Genomic DNA, 22,017 nt, shown 5'->3' with positions numbered 1-22,017 from the left:
GACAAATCCCGACAGCGTTGCGATCATGGAAAGAGACGGTGATCGCTCGAAACGTGCATTCTTTTCTCTTTTCACAGCGCGTATTGTGATTCAAGAGGGCTTGCAGGCCGTTGTTTCTCGATAGTACCCACCTCCTTGAAAATATCAGTACACTACTGGGTGCTATAGGAAAGATGGAAACAATGGTTTTTTCCACGTCACCGGTATAGTCGACACGAGACCGATGCCACTGGACTTGGTTCATATCTAAGTTAGGCGATGCTTTTATACGAGGAAGGAGATTATCATGAGATACACCTTTCGCGGTCGCGGATTGTGTCCATAAGACTCTGTGAGATCGCAATTGCGTAGAGTCTTCCTTCTTCGCTACGCATACTGTCTCGGAGCTACTTGGAGGCCAATTTTAAGGGAAAGCCAATACCGACTGGAGAAGGCATTGAGGAGTGAGTGCTGGTCTATATAAGCTGTATTGCGTGGGTAATTCACGGCTAAAAGATTTTGATTACAATGCGTGAATGAACTGCAGGCTACATAACCCGAAGCTCATCACTGGGTTGATTAATAAATCGATATGGCACATTGGTCGAATTATCTGTTCAGGAGGGATCGTTGGACGAGATGTATCTAAACGTCAGTGGAGTCGTTCAACGTTTGATCAAGGAAGCTCGTCATTTACTGGCGACGAAAAATGGTCGACTTCATAAGGTCTGGTGATTGTTGGCTTACACTTAACATTTAATGTTACCCTTAAACATTATCAATCTTTTGTTTAATTACACTTGTCTGTCTCTTGAACATTAATACTTCGTTTGGAAGACATAACAATGTTTAAACACGCCTATTTAACTATTTAACTATCAATCGGCCTGCTTAACCTTATCTGCATCCAGTTGATACCACGCTATAAATCCATGGCAAGCCGAACAAACGGACCCACGCCGCCCGCATCGCACATCTCAATAGAGGATCACCGCCGAGGACAACCAACCCAGGCAGGTGCAGGTGCAGGCGTGGTGTGGCAGTGCAGGCAGTGCAGGCAGGCAGGCAGGCAGGTGCAGGCGTGCAGTGCAGGCGGTGTGTGTGCAGAGTGGCAGGTGCAGTGGCAGGTGTGTGCAGGTGTGGTGTGTGTGTGTGCAGGTGGGTAGCACGTGTCGCTATTCGCTACGGCCATCGACCAGCCGCAAAGAATCAGATTCGCAATCAACTTCGGTTTGGCCACGCTGGAGGCGGCAAGTTTATGGTATCCTCAGAACACGCTTTTGCGCCGTAATAATGCGTATGTATACCAACGCATATCGATGGTTACGGTATTTTACCGTCGCATATCATAAACCGGCCAGTATAAGGAAGTTATATTCTATATCCGACAATACAGCTTCGTATAAATTTGAGCTGCTTCATGTAATTACCCGCGATGAAGAAGGCAGCTCGGGGCGGCCGGACGAAAGAGGATCGAGTCATGTTTACGTCCGCGAAAGTTGGGTACCGGCAGTTCACCGCCACGGATCTCTACCACAATCGACGATCTGGTACCTAGAAATCACAACGTACTAGGTATCGTAAATAAGCCGACGATAATGTGAAAACATCAGATGCTAATGGGCAACTTTCCATATTTAAACTCTTACCTTTTTCACAACGAATTCAATATATGTCGCAGATATCGTTATTTTTTAAATTGACATAATCGTAATTTGAAATAGATGCCTTCAACTCGACGTTAAACGATATATGTATATTTGAAACACCAATGAAACGTACACAATTACAACGAAATTAAACAGAAATTCAAACTAAAACTGAATGGAATTTAACTCATCATATAATTGAAAACAAACAAAATTTACATTATTAAATACAAGCTGCGTTATTCAAACGAAACAACGAATCGAACGTCTGTGCTTACATCCGAAAACAAATCGAAGTATCGAGATACAAGATAATGCTCTTCTTGGCCACAAATCTTAACTCATGCGACACCATGGGCCGGACGCCCGCCTCCTCCTGGCGGCCGCGGCATGGTTTATCCAACACGAGTGAAAAGATCATTCGCCCCGCTAAATGAATCTCACCCCAAAGTAAACTACTGATATAAACCGTGACGACGAGATTCGCCGTGAATCGACACTTGTTTCGGCGCCGCTCTGCATGCGCATTTAGTGGGTACTATTTGTTATCGCGACTCACCAACTCCATATCGACAATCGTCGACAGACAGCACGAGATACGCAGCTCGACATTAGAATCACCGATTAAAATACCAAACACTATTAACCTGGACATATAATGAAGATCTTACCACGCCCAACGCCGGCCTCTTTACCAGAATCCTGACACGTAAGAATAACGCCTGTGATTCTTGTTTATCATCACGAGGACTACTCATGGCGCTGGCTTTCGCCATCTTCGGCGCTTTACTCATCGTGAGGGACGACACCCCAAATCTCGCAGCAGTGTCAAGCGACAAAGATCCCCTGACAATAGCTACATAATTGCTTCCACGAGCTGCCATCCTCGCTTGACATACAGCGCAGCGCGCCTCAGCGACGACGCGCTTCAGAGTGGCCGGGCTACGCTCGCCGACTGTGTATAACGTGACACGTAAAAGCCGGCCCATCAAGCACTCATCCGGCGACTCCATCTCCTTTCCTGGCAACACAGTAGGCTAATCGTCTGCCAGAGGCAGTCGACAGGCTGACATCTTTCCACACGACACGTCAGTATGCTAAACGTATAATGTATATAATAAGCACCATATCAGAATGTTTAAACGATAGTATCAATTGTTAAAACGACATTATATATAATTAAACGTTAAGTAGATAAATTAAAATGATAACATAAAAGACATTAAACACCATTAGAGAATCGTTAAAAACACTATAATAAAACTTTTAAACACTATCATAAAAACTTAAGACTTTACTCGTCCACGTAGCAGCCGAGGAAGATCCTCATCAACTCCTCGCTCATATTTCATAAGACGACAAAGGCCAACCCATGAATAAAATCTTTTCGAGCCGCCCCGTCCCATCATCGATCGGGCTCGATCATCTCTCTCCTGCCGCCTTTTGGCCTTGGTTCATAAGCGCACCGCTGCCGACCTTCACGGTGTTCAAAGACCAGCCAAAGATCTTCACGCGAGGACGACCGCGATGATCAACCCAAGGACACATCCTTACATAGCGTTGCTCTGATTGCGCCCGGCTCGCGCTGCTGCGGACGACGCATTGACAACATCAACCGCATACACATCCTTACATGGTCGCATTTCTGCGGGATCGCTCTCGCATCGGCACAGACGCTTCACCACTCCCACCCAACAATAGATTCAACGATCTTCCTCAACGCAACACAAGCCACGATTTACGATCATCGCGAGACACACCCTCACTGGTTTTCTCGATCCGCAAGGATCACGTCCATCTGACGCCAGTCATTCGAGAAACTTGGCCCACCGGGTCCAACGATTCATTAAGGAGTAGAGTCTGACGACATCTTCTCAACCGCTGACGGCTACATCATCGACGATGTCTCCACCGCTACTACCATGTCATCATCACCGACTGGGCCCTCGAAAGAATAACATCACCAATAATGGTGAATGCACATTGCTTTCATCACAATCCCTGGAGACAGAGGTAGTGATTGCTTTCTCCTCTTTTTCGCAAGCCTCTTCGAACTGCACCATCTCGAACGACCTTCCACGACTGCCGCTGCCAACCATGCGCGCTCCGTCCCGGTGCTTCCCGCTGATGAGATGGGCGCAATGCCGCCGAATGACTCCAACACGTCAACACGAGCGATAGTGCCGAGGAAACCCTACCATCAACATCTCAGCACGCTCTGATAAGAGCTGCAGAACGACATCTTCGCCAATGTCGCTTCTCACGCCATGGCCGCAGGGGTCGCCGTCGGGACCGCTGCTGCAGTGGGGTTGTTGTAATGGCCCGGGCTGAGGCTTCTCCCGTGGCCGAGGATCGCGCGAAAGGCCAGGGTCGGAAGTAGGAGAATCAAGGCCGAGGCATGCACGATGTAGGCCGCCTTCTCATCCCGCCGACAGAGCTGTTCCCGAGACAATACCATCCATCCGCTTCGGGCAGTCTCTAATAAAGATTTCTCTTCAAAGATTCGCTTTAACCAAATTTCACAGAAACTAACATATGTAAAACCAAACAACGTAAACTAAATCATTCATTTTAAACTCTAGAAAACTATATTTAAACATGTCTAGTTATATATTTAAACGCTATGTAATATATTTCAAACGAGAATCAAAAATAATTTAAACCAAGTATTTAATAAGTTTTAAAACTAGAATACTAAAGCTTAAACATTAAAAATAATACGTTTAAAACATTAAAGACTTATGTTAAACATCATTCACGATTTATTACCCTTTCCCATCGAGCCACGACAAGTTTGCTTTTCACCGACCGCCGCTTCCCAGAAGATTTTCACCGAAAGCACAAAGATCCTCGACCTCGCTTAGCCGGACTTTCTTCCACGTCTCCGGCCAACCAGAAACCGACGTTGTGTCACCGAAAGCAACCCTTAAATGCATCTCGCTGTCGGGTCTTCAACCCACAGATCTATCTCGCGACCGGCCAGGCTGGGAGAATATCCTCCATAAGCCACTCGGCATCGCCCGTCGCCTACGCCAGACGCCTCCCCACGCCGGTAGATCATCGACGAATCAACGATCCGCCCCGTGAACCGAGCACTGATGTATTGGGAAGAGGAATCGCACTCATCGAGGTACACCATCGAGTTCGACAAAATTATCTTCTTCTCCCTCTCGTCGAACAAGTCGCACTGTAACGCCTTTCACGGAGTGCTCCCGCCGCTCGTAGGTTTTTGATAAATACCGCCTCTCAACGCGAATCTGTCTTCTTCGAACACGATCGCGCCGCCATCGCAACGCAGCATCAAGAACGAGCGCCACATCCCGAGGCTCAAACTCAACAAGCTTTCCCCGATCCCGAATTTATCAGCGACCATCGCATCTTCAAAAGAGAAACTCAAGCATGGCCCTCTCGTATATAGCTCCACCAAACGACTGCAAACGGCTAGTCCTTCGAATAATCTCCCAGGTCGAGGGGTCATGTTATCTTTCAATTCACGGTAAGGTCTACACAACCGCCACAGATAGCATCGCCTATTAACTAGGTCGACCGCCATAATCACAAGCTCACGATAATAACAACACATTCAACACGCAAGACGATAAAAGTTTAAGCTTTGAAATATAAAGTTTTAAATCCAGAACCTCTCAATTATTAAATGTAGATATCAAATGTTAAACATGAGACTCATTTTTCTTAAACAGATAGAATACTTTTAAAACAGTAGACAACAAAGCTTTAAAACTGTGAATATCCTCATTTCTTAAACGCCAACCTCATTTCATACTAGAAATCGCAAACCATATCAAACGAAAAGCTTTTAAACGTGACATTATAAATATTACACAAATCATAATAATCGAAAACTATTTCGAGAAAGCAGATACATACGAAAACGCAAAAACAAAAACAAAACCCGAAATGAGAAATCTCCCGCAGACTAACAAAACCCCACGAGAAATCCTCGCAGACTTCCAATATCTTCCAACAAAAACAGTGAGCACAAAAACAAAACCGAAAAATCTTTCTTTCAGAATGTAATAGCTTAACATAAAACTCACACTCAATACCTTAGATCAGAACCCATCGAACGCCAACTAGTCAAGGCTCGAGGACTCTCCTTCGAGATATCATGGAGTGGAAAGACACGAAACGCTAATTGCGAGGCTTCACGTGAAAGACAACTTCGGAGACAGCCTGAAATGAGAAAGGTCAAGACGCGAGCTGAGAAAAAGCAAGCAAACGCCCAATAAATTCGTCTGCGGGTTACCCTACTAAAACCCACCCCACTTCCTCTCAAACCGCCGAGACGGTCAGCAGCCTCACGACTCCCCTACGCAAGGGCATTTTCACTCCATAAATTTAAAACTCACCCGCTCACATCCGCTAAGCGCTGTGTTCAAAAAACATAGTATTTGAAAAGGAGGGTTTTTGTAGGGATGCAGAACTAATCGTGCTGTTTAGAATTTTACAAACTTAGAGGGTTTTTTTGGCAATTTCCACTAATTATTAATGTGTCTAGGCAAAATAATTAGAGATTCATTAAGAATAATATGGTGCGTTTGGATTGATGAAAATTACTAAAAAGGAAAAAACACTTCACCTTTCAGAAATTCAGATTTATTTCAGCAAAACTGGTGAGATTTTCTCAAGAAAAAAAATTCTAAATTGGGATCATCTGCAGCAGAAAACTTGAGCAATTTTGTTTTAAACTCAGCAGGAATACGAATAGGACGATAGTTCCGGTCGAGCCAGACGACTGTAGCCCCTCGCTTCTAAAATTGGCTGATCAAAATAGAACTAAAAAGTAAATTCATCATGGATGAAAATTATAGGATGTAAGTCATTAATGACACCTTAAGTTTTATTCATAGTTAGTTTTAATCCCCAAATAAAAAACATCTATTTTGACCTGAACTGGATGAATCATTCATTTTAACCCCTCGTTTAACAAAAGATTTATGGGTCCGTCGATGTCAAAACAATCAAACTCTTAGTTTATGGGTCAAAATAAATTTTTCTTTACCCTAGTGATCAAAACAAACAATGACCAAAAATTTAGGGATCAGTAATGACTTTAACCCTATCTTATAGCATCCAAGGGATTAAAGGAGAAATGAAGAAAATCATGTCACAGACCTTTTGATCAGGCAGCTTGAAGATTAAGTGGTCGAAGAAAATTCGGGCAGCAGAAGTGCCTGAAATCCTTACTTTCACAACAAATTTATCGTGACTCTGCAAAATGCAAATGCAAGGAACTATATCAATTATTGTGTATAAACATCTTTGAAAATATACTCAAATAAGTATACAAAAATATGAATGTTAAGATGCCTAAATTCATTTCAACCAATCAAGCCGAATTAAGACATACTCTCAAGGGAGAGATGAATTTTAGGGACAGCTCAGAAAGCGCTAGTGACTTGCCAGTGCGAGCAACTGCATCTGCACTAAGGCCAATCTTTTCCAGGAGTTCATGGTGACCTGAGGCAATCAATGGCATCAAAACAACTCAAAATTAAAATTTATTTAATTAGCAAACATGTACCTATTCTTTTGAAATTAATGTTGCAGCAATTTCCCTGAAAGATGTGATGCCTATAATTTCAAGACATATACTGCTCCTGAAGCGAGACAATTGGTCATCCTATCAATGTTTGTCTATTCACATTGTATTTTTAGTCACATATTAATCAAACCAATGTTAGGGATTATTTATTTTATGATTGCATCATTGACAATGTGTGACAAAAGCAAAATAGAGAAACATATGATCTTATGGGAGGGGATTAGTTACTCTCTAATTGATTGACTAATTAAACTAGGCTTACATTTCTTGGTTTTTACCATCAACTAGCACAAGGAGAAAAGCACTGAAGCAACCAATGAAATTGTTCAGAAAGAGAAAGCACAAAACTACTTAGCTCATATTATCATATTTTCATTAGATGCCATCTGATTAGTCCATTCTATTGTAGATACTAGATAACAGCTTCATAAATTATTACAGCAAAAGCGAGTTCTGAAATTGAATCAGCTCAGCAATGATTCTCTTTATAACTTAAACATACCCCAAAATAATAGGCACTCAATTTCACAATAAATATGCCTAAAAAAAGAAGAAAAGAAAATTTTACTTAAATCAAGTACTGTCACATATTGACTAGGACATAACAGAACAAATTTAGATGTAAATTTACAACTGAATGAAAAGAGCTCATGCATAAAAAAATTTTTAGAAAAAATAAACCTTATCCGAAAATCACAGACCTTCAATTTTCTAACTAACGAACCCCATATAATTGCATAGGAAGTAACATAACAAACTTAGAACAATACAACAACAAATTCAGACGCGACTTGACAATTTCGAAAAAGGATTCTAAGTATACCAAATTTTAAGATCAGTCAACCTAATCTTGAAATCACAAACCTCCCATTTCCATGCTATCTACACTAAAAATCTTAGTTAACCAAACCAATGATATCATCGCACAGGAAGTAGCACAACAAAATTTAGAACAAGCATACCAAATTTTAAGACAAGAAAACCATAATCTAAACTAAAAAAGATGTTAAATTTCAAGCCAAAGACGCTAAAAAGAAACCAAATTTAACAAAAGAAAGCACTATCATATCATTGAATGAGAACGAACAAGGACAAATTCAGAACAACAACACAAAGCAATGAATTTGAGAAGCCATAAATTTACAAGTTAATTAATGAAAAGATATAAATTTTACCATGTTGGCAATAGCTAGCATAGACAGCATTGTTAACAACCCCATATTGATCCAGTTCATAGTCACGGACTTTAAGCTCAACTTCGAAAAACCTATATACATCGATCAAGAGCATGAATTCAGTTCGATCTATAATTGAAAACAAAAACGAATTCATCAAAGGAAATCAGAAAGGAGAACGCGATGATTCACTACCTAGGATCTTGCGAAAGATCAAAAAAAGCCTGAGAATTGATCGTAGCCGCGGATCGGAGATGGCGATAAGGGGGAAGCGAGAAGGAGATGGGGTTTCTGGGTGGGAGTTGGAGAGGTGGCAGCAGAAGAGGGTTGGCCGAGTGAAGGAGGCGAGATGAGAAGGTCCGGCATCCGTCGGCGAGCGGGCGGTGGAGTGTGAGGAGCGCGTCGGAGATGAGGCCGTGCAGCGGCATGGAAGTGGCGCTCGACGACGAGTGCGCGCGGTGAGTGTAAGACGGTGTGGGCTGTGGGCTGGTGGGACTGCGTCATTGGCCCAATGAAAAGAGTCTACTTTGGAGTGAAGAGGGCCTATAACCAAGGTGTGTATTAATATATTATTATATATAGAAATATAATTATATGTAAAATAAGTTTTTATGTACCTCTTTAGCCTTAAATTATGATGAAATGATTGTTATTTATATAGACTAATGTGGAGGCCCGCACTTATGCTGTTGTTTTTTTTTCTATTTATTTTTATTTTCAAATGTATTGTATATGTTGTATATTTGTCAATAGATTCAATACATAAATAAATTTTTTTTACCATTTTATTCGTTCATCATTTTTATTTTACAGAGTACACAATAATATGTTTGAATAAAAATTTCAAAACTACATACTACATGAGGATTTATTTTTATCTGACTATATTACAAATAACATTTTATTTTCTACTATGCTTGCATTTTACTTGACGGAGGGTTTGCTTTGGTTACTGTATTATCTTTATATGGTACGAAAGCTGAGTTGTGAGATTTTGTGGAGTTGCTTTTGCAGATTTTTTCCCCTAATCCGAGAACCTTGGATTCTCCCATTTGGTTTTTGCTCTTCTTTAAGTTTGACAAAATTATATCTGCATTTGTATTTTACTTTTCTTTGTCTCAATTTAACAGTTGAGGGTCATTGTTTTTCAAACATGACTTTTTCTGTAATTTGTTTGCATCTTTAGATTGAGATATCAAGGATTCTGTTCTCAATTTGTTGTCCAAGAAGATAAGATTTGCTTTTGATTTTCAACATTTTCAATAAATAAATACATGAATTAATAAATGTTTTTTCGGTTATTTGGTCAAAGAATTTTCTCAAGTCATTAGCTAGCTCTTATTGGTGGGAATACATCATGTAGTGTAGAGGATAAACTTATATGGGCTAGCGATATGATATCAAAGGTTGAGAAATATCTATTAGTGATTATATTGTTGTCTTTCAATTTTTTTATCATATTACTTTTTTGTGTTTGGGTTAATCATTTAAAAGTCATTTCATTTTCCATAGTATTTCCATATCAAAGGGAATGTGCATTTTCCAAATTATGTTTCTCTCTCTCTCTCTCTCTCTCTCTCTCTCTCTCTCTCTCTCTGTATCTATGTATATATATATATATATACATTTATTATGTGTTACTTTCTTTATATATATCTACATCCATCTATCACAACTTTGTTTTGGAGTTTGCATTTGTGGTGATCATTATACTCTTGTTTGTTAGAACTTTTTTCTTTCCTTATTTAGGTCTATATTTTTTTCCTCTATGTATTTTCCTTTTATTGCTTGCTTTCGTTTTTGTTTGTCTTCCATTTTCTTTCGCACATTACTAATGATAATTTTTTCCATTCTATTAGTATGGGAAAAAGTATTGCAAGTCTTTTATTGACATTATTCCTCAAGATTTTATCGAAAAAGTCGTTGCATCTATCGCTTCAACATCTTCTAAATCTCTTCATGATCTCAAAATATTACGTGGTTGGTAATTTCATTAATTACTCATAGCATAAAAGCCATAGTTGCTTATTTGAATTATGAGTGTATATACATATAAATCTTTTGCAGTTGTAAAAGTTTTTATGCAACATTTAAAAGTCGGAAAGTTGGGCAATTAATGCGGGTTGATAATTTATGGTATCTTGGCATGTCGGAGTATATTAGTTTTCTTCAAAATTGTGCCTAACAAGACAATTTGGAAGCTTGTTTGGTGCTTGGATTGGTGCAAAACTTATCATTTAATTTATTTTTATTTTATTTTTTTTTATGGTAGATAAGTTATAGTACTAATGTTGACAATATATTTTTGACATTGTTTTTAAGATCGACTGTATGAAGTTGAAAATGGATTCAGACATCTTATATCTAACAAATGCAGCTTTTAAAAGTCATTTACTTGCTGGGTATGTAAGGGGGAATTATTTGTACAAAAATCAGGAAACACGTCCTTCTGGTATGACAATGCTCAACATGGTTACTACTGGAAAAGTTGATCATGCCTCAAAATCATTTGAAAGCAAAAAATATGGTAATTATAGGATGAATAATTGCAAATATTCTGCTGCAAAATTATTTAGAGATATAGTATGGAGTATAGAACGTAAATGGATAGAAAAAAAAAAGATGGGAGCCTGAGAGCCATTTGTGTGGTCGAAAAGTAAATGATATCATTTGTAATGAATGGTTAGATGAAGATGAATTAGTGAAAGAGTTTTGTAGTCATATTTGTAGATGGAAATATGAATTTAATTTGTTTACAGAACTTCTGTAATGGATCTTATCTGTAATGGAATTTTGAAGCAATGTTTAAAATTTCATTGTTTTCATTCATTTATTTGTTTAGTAATTTATTTAAAAAAACGTTTAGACTTAGGCTAGCATGGATTTTGAGAATTTAACCGATACCTCATTATGATGTATTTCATGTTCTTCAATATGAGATATCATAAACCAACATTACTATATATGGATTTCTGCACTTGTGAACCAACATGTCCATTACAAATAATGCATTACCAATAACACATTAAAAAGAAGTTGCTAAAAATAAATAAAATTGTACTCCAATTTATTAAAATAATAAATTGAAAAAAACAATCAACATGATCCAAATAGCATGGAAGGGCTTTAAGAGCTTCAAAAGTTAGGCTCAAATTTCATCAATCAATCTTAACATAATATCATAATAATAATAATAATTCAAAAAAATTGACCAATCAACATGCTCCAAATGGCATGGAAGGCCTTTAAGAGCTTCAAGAAAAATTGAAAAGAAAAAAAAATACCAACCAACATGCTCCAAATGGCATGGAAGGGCTTTATATATTAGTATGTATATATATATATATATATATATATATATATATATATGTATATATAGTGTAAAATTATTATTAATTATTGTATTTCATAATAACGGACGTCTTTAAAAAACACGCTTTCATTTTATATATATATATATATATATATATATATATATATATATATATATATATATATGTGGGTCTAATATGTACATATATGTTACATTGAAAACACAACTTCTGCTATATATGTGTGTGTATATTTATATAGGGGTCTATTTTTCTATTTTTTTCAAAGATATTTCATGATATATTTAATATAATTAAAAAAAATTAATAGTACATTTATTTGGAGAACTCTGTTGCTCAAGACTCCAGACATGATTTCTCTTTAAACAAAAAAAAAAGGAGAATAAATTGATAATTCTCTCATTTTATATTTAAAAATAAAAAACTAAAAATTTAAAACTCTATCAAATAGTGAAAATTTTAAAGAACTATGTAACGAAGGGAAACTATTTCGATGATGAATTACTACTATCCAATTTTTACATGAATTTGAAAAGTTCAAACAAAACAAACAAGTAAAAATTTGCCATCATCTACCATATCTCATGTACTCATGGGCACTGGGCTCTCAGCTGAGCTTCCTGACGACAGTATGTCGAGAAGAGAGTTATGCGCCTCCAACTCCTCGTGCCACAATGGGAGTGTGTCGCCCGGGTAGAAGTTCCGAGTAACACCATCAGCATTGATCTGCAAAACCAGTAAAACCAGTAAAATTTTATTAGCCAGAGATTTAACATGTGATAGTAAAAGAGTTTACCGTGCATGTTTAGTATGAAATCTACAGATGACTATAAATCAGATACAGCAAAGTTTTGGTTACATATATACACACACATGCATTTTGTATGATCATCAAGATTACTTGGTAACAGAAATAATGATTTCAAGTTCTGGCAAATGTATAACTGTTTCAATTTACAGGAAAAGAAACTGACACAATGACGGAATTGAATAAGATACTCACAATCACAGTGCGGACGACGCCTCCACTCGCACCATCACGAGCAATGGCAAGAGAAACAGCCTTCACCACCAATTTCTGCATTATGCAACAAAAATTAAAGACTAACAATGAGTGGCTGGTATCACAAGGAGCAATCAAATAGTAAGTTCTTTTTTATTACTATTGCACTCTATCCTAATCACAAAGTTCAAGATGGAATCCTAGGTCATCCTTTTGAGTAGGTTTCATTCATATACAACCTCAATATTATTTTTTCCAACAACCAAGATCCAGTAGAGTTTTGTCTATTGTATTGTAAGAAAGGAATAAAAAGATGGTAGGCAGTGACTGAATCAGAAAAGATTTCCAAAATATAGGAGTATAAAAGAGAAAAGAAATCCAACAACCATAAGTGGTGACTATCAAGCAAATCATCTTAGATTTACAGAGTATACTAAATATATTGAATGGTATTTGAAAAACAGTTGCTTGATCTAGGATGAGACCCTTTGATCTTGTTGCCCTAATAAGAGTTGTTAATGCTGCATCAAGTGAAAATTGGATACATATGGAACAAGTGCACTTGTAACACCTTAACAATTCATTCAATGATCTTGAAAATAAAAGCCAAAATATTAATAATTTAGCAATTTGATTCATGGTTTTAAATTTCAGTTGAACCAAAACTTTGGACAATTTTGGTTTTCGGCGAAATCCAGCTCTGGCTCCGGCTTTTATCCACAAATGGGCATTATTACTCTATTGAAAATAATCAAGCAACTTATCATCATTTTCATTATCTTGAATTCCACATTGGCATCATAGGGCTATGTAATTATCATCAATACATAGATCCCTCAGTGAACATTACACAACTATAAACCATGCAGAAAAAGCAGGACATAAAACTGAAAACTTTATTTGAAAGAACAATAAACATTATGAATCAATTTCCTTTGCTTGTCTAGGTTTCACTTGCATTTCAATGTTTTTCCCACATTTCTTAGACAAAAATCACAGGTCTCCTATTAGTAATTTACTGTCGAATAAATATGGGCTAAAGTCAAAAAATCATGGAAATAATCAAACCAAAGTAGAATTCAGAACACTGGAACCACAACATAAAACCATGATGCGCACCTCAGCTTCTTCCTTGCTCATGCCTTCCTTCCATGCTTGATCGAAGAAACCATACAAGTAACTGGAACCAGATCCTGTAAGGTACGATTTTCATTGCAGCAGAGACACAAATTCAATCATCATATTGGTATATTCCACTAAGCAGATCAGCTCATGGAAGGCAGTTACGGTAATCATGAAAGAAGTTAAAAATTGTAAAACTTTACAAAGATATAAAGCCAACTCCAACACAACAAAACCAAAAACAAAAAGTTAGACTTGGACTTGGACTGTTTGGTAATCAAAATTCACACAATAGCTCAAAAACTCTAGGTACCCCATAAAGAGGTTATATAATTCAGCCATATAAGAAAATCAATGGGTAGATGCACAGTCAAAGAATGATATAGCAAGAATGCAGCCAAATCTAGATCTTTCTTGAAAGGGTATAGTTACCGCCAATAGTGAAAGGTTCCTTCAAGATAGTCCCTCCAAGCGGAATTGAGTAAATCTGCCCCCCTTCATATTTATCCCAGCCACCAACAATGAGGCCAGTTTGAAGCATGTTCTGAAAATGAATGGTGAAAATGAGAGTAGAACAAAACATACAAAAGAACCACAGTATTCATCAAGTCATGTGATTATATTACAGATCATATGCCGTGTGTGCTATATTTGAAAGAAAAGTAGCAAACAGGTGACAGAACACTAGCGCTTATATTTTACATACAGAACATGCTCACATAAGTGTTTGTCTACAGAAAGAGCTTACCTCTTTAAGCTTAAAACCAGGTAATAGGGTAAACATGCAGCCATACTAGGAAAGTTCTATGGCGGCGAAATAATTTAACAAAAATAAAAAAAGGTTACATAGGTAATGATACAATGTCGTTACCATTAAAGCCAAACTGAAATCCCTTGTGGTATAGAAATAATCCCAACTACTCAATTTCCAAGATATAAGTTGGTAATGAGGATTACCTTGTTCTGGTATGACAATAACCTAACCAAGTTGGCAGCAACTTTGACTGTTGCCGGCTCCCCCAGTTGAATACTGTGTCAAAAAAGGAAAAAAAAATTGTACACAATTTTTTACACATGATTGAAACCATAATGATATAACACATTTATTGGGATATAAACACCAATTCAACAAGAGGGAATTTATAAAAGGGTACATGACAAACACATATAACAAAGAGATAAGAATAGCAATGTTATTTACTGTCGAAAACAGGTCTTGAAGGAAAAAGAACGCGACAAATATAACATCAACGAAACACAATTCTATAAACTTACGTGTGCTGCTCAAGAAAATATCTGACATAATCAGAAACGATCTGGGAATCAGCAGCCTGCCATGAAAAAGAAATTTGTAAATTACCCATCATTCAAATCAATAAGCGCAGATAAGTGCAGATACACATGAGAAAACAAGCCATACAACAAAGAGAAGTGAGGCAACATACAATGAAATTTGTAAATTCAATGAGTGAGGCCACATATAACAAAGCAAAATCAACCATCATTCACATCAATAAGTGCACATATTTAACATAACACATCAATGAGGGTAACAAAATCAATGTAAGGTAGTCCTTTATGGGTCTTCTACACTTAGCAAAGGCCCACCTAAATTCCACCAATTGCTTTATGCCCATATTTACAGCAAGAACACAACTTATGTGCCCCACCAAGAATTAGGACATTTTTTTTTTCATTTCTCTATTAAACAGTGTAGTTAGAATCGTACGGTTCTCGATACGAATCTTACGATTCATATCGTTTTTCATCCGTAACGGTTCGAATCTTATAAAAGAATCGAAATTGATCTAGAATCGTGAATGAATCGTTTGAATCTGTCTCGAATCGGTCGAATCAACATGAATGATGAATTGAGAAGATCAACGATTCCTAGTTAATACAAGTTTTGAATTAAAAAAAAAAAAGAAAATCAAAGGAAAAGGAAGAATAAAAAGAGTAAGAAACATAGGAGGAAGGAGAAATTTTGTTGTTTTATTCCAACATCCTCAACAAAGGCATTTTATACCATCTCTTCATCTTTCTCGACATTCTTCTTTTTTTCTTTTAAATTCTTTATTATAATGCATGCGACCAACTATTTTAATTATTATAAAAAAATTTTAAATTAGTGATTATTTAATTAATCTTTAAATTTGTTATCCAAAAACAAATTCAAAGATTAATTAAAAGATAATGTTTTTTTTAATTTTAATATCAAATTAATTTGTTATCTTATTATGAAAAGAAATCTTTTTAATTTAAAAACTAATCTTTAACATAATTTAATCTTTTTGTGATTATTATATTAATTTTTAAATCTGAACTATTTTTAAAATAACTAATGTTTTTTTTTAAATATATATAGGTTTGCTTAATACTTGAAAATGTCTTCTAAGCTCAAAACAGGATCTCAAACTAAGAAAATGTCTTCCAAACTAGTTTATATTTAATTCATGACTTAGAATTTTTATTTTTTTATTTTATATATAATCATGTTATATATATATATATGACTTTGAAATGTTGAACCGAATCTTACGATTCGATTCGATTCACGATACTCGATTCGCAAATTTAGAATTTCGATTCACGATTCGAATCTCGATTTGACTACCTTGCTATTAAACAGTACGAAACCACAAAGAAAACAAAAGTAACATTTAAAGGAAAAGGGAAGCAAAGCCCTACTAAATAAAGAAAAACCAATTATCATCAATACACATGAGAAGTCAAAAAACACAGATAAACCATCCAATGACTGAGGCCACATACAACAAAGCAAAGTCAACCATTATTCAAATCAATAAGCTCAGATATACATGAGAAAACAAGAAATAGACATATAATCCATTCAATGAAGAAAAAGAAGTGAAGCATTATAACACAGAGGGAGGCAGGCCAGCAATCAATCAAGCCAATCATGCTGATATAATACACAAATAGTCCATAAAATTAGAAAAGAGACATGAAGCCTTATTAAACAAAGTAAAACCAACAATCATTTGAACAAATTAGCGCTGATATGCATGAGAAGACAAGAAATACAGACAATAAATCCAATGAAAAAACAAGAAAAGAAGCCTTGTAAAATAGAGCAAAATCAACAAGCACTAAAACCAATAATTTATAAAAATGAATGAGAAATGAACAAATACACGGATAATCCATTCAATGGAAAAAAAACAAAAAGATAAGTCAATCTATAAAACAGTACAAAACCAAAGCCAACGATCATCAAAACCTAAACATGTACAAAAGATAATCCATTCAATGAAAGAAGAATAGTGAATCCTCACAAAACAGAGCAAATCCAGCCACAATTCAAACAAATTAAGACTGATATCATGAGAAAAAAAAATAAAGCAATACATATAACCAACTAGATAATCCACAGAATGATCAGGAAATACCGATCCAGAACGGCAGACATAGACATTGTCCGTCAGCTGAGTGATCTTATCCGACGCCCGATTGGCGACATACATCCCTAAACACACAAAATCAGAAGAAAATCAAATTAAAAAAACACAAATCCGAGCTCAAATCCAACCCAGGAAAAGAAGACAATCCTCTTTTTCCCCAAAATTTCTTCAGATCTACCAAAAAAACCAAAAAGTTAGATACCTGTGCTGGTCCTCGAGTCGGCACCAAGAACAACGCCACCATCGTAGGTAACCCCGATGATCGTAGTTCCCATCGAGTGGGGAGCATTATGCAAGCCTTCCATGAAGCGAGCGAGCGAGAGAGAGAGAGAAAGAGAGCTCGAGGAGCAATGGATTGGAGAGCAAGAAAGAGTGTGAGGCAAACCCTAGCGGAGGAGCCTTGCCTTGCGTTGCAAGCCCTGCGGAGAAGTTTATATTAAGTAAAGTGTTTTTTTATATGTATTTTTTTAGCTTATATTTATGAGATTAATTTGTTTAAATAATCTTATGATCAAGAAATGATCCCTCTACTTATGACCAAGCAATGATGGATGCGGACTATGCAATGTGGCAACTTGCTATGCAAGCAGAGATGGATTCGATGTATTCGAACCAAGTTTGGACTCTAATAAATTGTCCCAAAGGGATAGTTCCTATTGGGTGCAAGTGGATCTATAAGAGAAAGATTGGTCCGGATGGCAAAGTGAAGAATACCTATAAGGCCAGACTAGTGGCGAAAGAGTATAGTCAAAAGGAGGGCATTAACTATGAAGAAACCTTTTCTCCAGTAGCTATGATCAAATCCATCAGAATTTTGCTTGCGATAGCCACATAATTAGATTATGAGATTTGGCAGATGGATGTCAAGACTGCGTTCCTAAATCGATACCTCGAGGAGGAAATCTACATGGAACATGCCAAGGGTTTTGTATCTGAGGCTGACTCTCATAAGGTGTGTAAGCTTAATAGGTCTATTTATGGACTTAAACAGGCCTCTCGCAATTGGAATCTTTGTTTTGATGAAGTTGTTAAAACTTTTGGTTTCATAAAGAATGAAGATGAACCGTGTGTCTATAAGAAGGTCAATGGGAGCAAGATATCATTCTTGGTATTGTATGTAGATGATATTCTGCTTATTGGGAATGATATAGGCATGTTAACTTCAGTCAAATCTTGGTTTTCAAGCACATTCTCCATGAAAGACTTGGGAGAAGCCACATATATCCTTGGAATTCGCATCTACCGGGATAGAGTGAATAGAAAGATGGGGCTTTCCCAAGCCCTTTACTTAAAGAAAGTCTTGAAGCGATTCGGGATGGAAAACTCTAAGAAAGGACTTCTATCTGTGAGGCATGGAGTTCATCTCTCCAAGTCTATGAGTCCTCAGGATGAGGAGGAAAGAAAGGAGATGAGTATGATACCCTATGCCTCTGCAGTGGGTACTATGATGTATGCCATGCTGTGTACAAGATCGGATATTGCGCACGCTGTCAGCGTTGTAAGTCAGTTCCAGGCTAACCTAGGGAAGGAGCATTGGATATCTGTGAAGTGTATTCTAAAGTACTTGAGAAGGACTAAAGATATGCTTCTGATATATGGAAATGGAGAGTTAAGAGTGGATGGTTACATAGATTCAGACTTTTAGTTTGATATTGATGATAGGAAATCCACTTCAGGGTTTGTATTCACTCTCAATGGTGGAGCAGTAAGCTGGAAGAGTTCAAAGCAAGGCACCACTGCAGACTCCACCACTAAGGCTGAATATGTGGCTGCTTCGGAGGCTGCGAAAGAAGCTGTTTGGATTAAGAAGTTCTTGACAGAACTTCAGGTAGTTCCAAGTGTGAAGTTCCCATTATCACTTTATTATGACAACAATGGAGCAATAACACAAGCCAAGGAACCAAGGTCTCACAGCAAATCCAAACATATTGAGCGGCGGTACCACATCATTCGAGAGATCGTTGGAAGAGGCGACATAGCCATGCAGAAAATAGCCTCAGCAGATAACTTAGCTGACCCACTCACCAAGCCACTATCACAAGCCGTGCTAGATCGACATCTTGAGAAGATGGGTGTAAGATACCATATTGGTTGGCATTGAGTACAAGTGGAAGATTGTTAGGATTATGCCCTCAAATGCCAACGAGGATACTTGTATTAAGGCATTTCATTTGTATTATACATTCTTATTCTTATTAAATAGACATTTATTTTGATGTTCATATAAATCTTGTGATGACATTATAATTAGTTTTGAACATCATAATCCATGTGTATTAAGTTAAACCTTCTACTCTTTGTGGAATAAAGAGGAGAGCACTAGGAGGGTTTGGTACTTATACACTTAAATAGTTCATAAATTAGAGAACTTTTAATTGGGTATTAAATATTCATAAGTATTTGTATGACATATACTTTGTCAAAAAATGCTAGTTAAACACTATGGAATAGTGGGAGCATATGTCATAAATGCATCATTGGGAATTGGTGTATTCGAACATGACTCGCATCAATCAATCACATGGGTTTTACTCTTTGACAATCAATGATTGAGATTGTTGGTTATGATCATAGGAGTGAACCTTAGACCTGAGGTATCATGATCACAATGTACTTGTGACGTCTAGTCTACTACTAGAGTTGTTAGGCTCAGTTCACCTTTTGGTAGGCCCGACCTCGAAGTGCGACTATGTCGGGCAGGTAGCAGCTGTGAGTGATCACCAAGAAGGAATTCGTTCTCTCGGAAGTAAACGAGTCAGTATCCTATGCGACTATAAGTATGTGAGATTAGAAGACCTTGGCCAAGGCAGTCAAACTAATCGTGTGGGACACGAAGGGTAGTTTGGTAATCTCACCCCACTATAGTTATTTTGCATGTGATCGAGTTCAGTGAGTTTGACAATTACCATGGCTCTCACTCGGTGGGGATACAAGAATGAAAGACTTATACACATATGGTAATCATAATTGGAAAGGTTCATAATGATCTACTCATTCGTGTTCAATTGGGCTACGACGTGGGACCATAGGGCTAGCTAGGTGTCACCCACGTCCTTTGGTATCCTCCCATTGCCAATCGGAACGAACCTAGAGAGTCACGCTTAAAGGGATAAAGAATCAGTCTCATTTTGAGTACAGGGGTAAAATTGTCAATTTACAATTTTACTTCATGGGATGAGTGAAATCGTAAATTGGTCTAGGGTTTTTGTCTTAAGTTTAAATTTTGATTTAAATTCGATGGAGTAGAATGGATAATCAAAATTATGAGGACTTAAAGATAAAAGTGGTTTTATTTAGATTAGTACTCATATTTCTAATAGAACTTCTATGGTAATGTTTATCATATATTATGAAGGTTTATATTTTGAATAGGACTTCATAATTGAATGATGTTTATTATATTATGAAGGTTCATATTTTAAATAGAACTCATAATTGAATAATGTTTATCATGTTTTATGAAGTTTCTATAAATATGATTCCTCTCCAACTATAGACTTATCTCAATTAATTCTCTAGTGAGAAAATCCCCTAGCTCTCTCTTCCTCTTTAACCCTAGCCGCTATTAGAAGAAGAAGAGGAGATTGTCTCTTTAACCCTAACCGAGAGATAAATTTGTCGCATCAAAGGAAAGAAAATCATTAAGAGGTAATTTTCTAGGCCTTTTAATTAAATTATGGTGCACATTAAAACAATTAGAATATATATCGCAAATATATTATTGCTTCTGCATGCCCTTTTAATGTTATTTGATTTTTGCGATATTACCTAACAGTAAAATCATGCATGCATGCACATGCTCATCATTGAAAATGGAGTTCTTAACATGCATAAGACAAAAATGTGAAAATACAAGGACAAAAAAACAGATTTTATATTAGAGGGACTAAAAGAGCAGAAAACACAAAATAGAGGGGTCATTTTGACATTTTGACCTAAAATATAAAAAAAGAAGTGAGCCCGGTGCATGTGAAGGCATGAATGCATCTTATCAATTTAAATGTACATGGTAACAAGATCATGATCAAAGGGTACATATGAGCATACTTGTATAGTCCAAGGCACATAATACCTTTTTTTCAATAGTTTCAGTCCCTCTTCGTCTTCTCCCTATTGTTTCTTTTTCCGACCTCCTCTTCCCTCCATCGTCAGTCTTCTTTCTCTTGAAAAAACTTTATGTCTATTTTTTTTTTCCATCTCCTCCTTTTCTCTCTCTCTTTTTTTTTCTGTTCTTTTTTCTTTTCTCTTATTCCCCTCCCAAAAAAATCCTCAACTACCAGAGAATTTTTTTTTAATTTAAATTCAAACTCTTTCGATCCTTATTATTAATTTCTTTCTTTTTTTTTATTTTCTTATTATTTTTTTATATATATTTGTTTGAATTTCCTTCTTTCTTTTTTTTATTTTTTTTATTTATTCTATTTTATTATTTATTATTTATTTATTAATATATATATTAATTTCAAACGCATACTTTATATATATATATATATATATATATATATATATTCTCAAATAATAAATTCCTAATTAAAAATTCTATTGAAACATAGAGATAAGTTATTTGCTTGGCCCTTTGCTTTGACACGGTGTTTGTTGTCGAACTTGTAAAAATAAATAAATAAATAAATAAATAAATTCTTTTTATTTTATAATATATTAAAACATATTTTTGTCAATTAGTAAATTATTTATATGAGAAGTTTATCTATAAATAAGAAGTTTGCTTATAAACAAAAAAATCTATATAAGTTTTTCAGTTTTTATAA

General features: G+C 36.4%; 2 protein-coding genes and 1 non-coding gene across 3 annotated transcripts; all 3 read right to left on the bottom strand.

The window, feature by feature from the left end:
- Positions 1-6,095: 6,095 nt before the first annotated feature.
- On the bottom strand, positions 6,096-8,881 carry LOC120278876 (acyl-acyl carrier protein thioesterase ATL3, chloroplastic-like). The gene is given in 6 exon segments (XM_039285624.1): positions 6,096-6,388; positions 6,390-6,410; positions 6,765-6,860; positions 7,000-7,109; positions 8,370-8,461; positions 8,565-8,881. Coding segments are annotated over 6 exon segments (690 nt in total). The 5' UTR covers positions 8,798-8,881; the 3' UTR covers positions 6,096-6,250.
- Positions 8,882-12,171: 3,290 nt separating this feature from the next.
- Positions 12,172-17,692, bottom strand: LOC120279557 (proteasome subunit beta type-6-like). Its single transcript, XM_039286478.1, has 8 exons — positions 17,451-17,692; positions 17,237-17,313; positions 15,102-15,157; positions 14,784-14,856; positions 14,259-14,370; positions 13,824-13,897; positions 12,705-12,779; positions 12,172-12,427 (listed from the first exon to the last, which is right to left on the bottom strand). The coding sequence occupies exons 1-8, from the start codon at positions 17,551-17,553 to the stop codon at positions 12,284-12,286; spliced, it is 714 nt and encodes a 237-aa protein (XP_039142412.1). The 5' UTR covers positions 17,554-17,692; the 3' UTR covers positions 12,172-12,283.
- On the bottom strand, positions 15,386-15,489 carry LOC120279879. The gene has a single exon (XR_005542180.1). It is a non-coding gene; the product is annotated as a small nucleolar RNA snoR103 (small nucleolar RNA).
- Positions 17,693-22,017: the final 4,325 nt, after the last annotated feature.

Source organism: Dioscorea cayenensis, chromosome 16 (assembly GCF_009730915.1).
Source record: "Dioscorea cayenensis subsp. rotundata cultivar TDr96_F1 chromosome 16, TDr96_F1_v2_PseudoChromosome.rev07_lg8_w22 25.fasta, whole genome shotgun sequence".
In the NCBI taxonomy this organism is placed as follows: domain Eukaryota; kingdom Viridiplantae; phylum Streptophyta; class Magnoliopsida; order Dioscoreales; family Dioscoreaceae; genus Dioscorea; species Dioscorea cayenensis.
The sequence above is the reverse complement of the archived record's forward strand: the minus strand, read 5'-3'. Positions and strand labels throughout refer to the sequence as shown.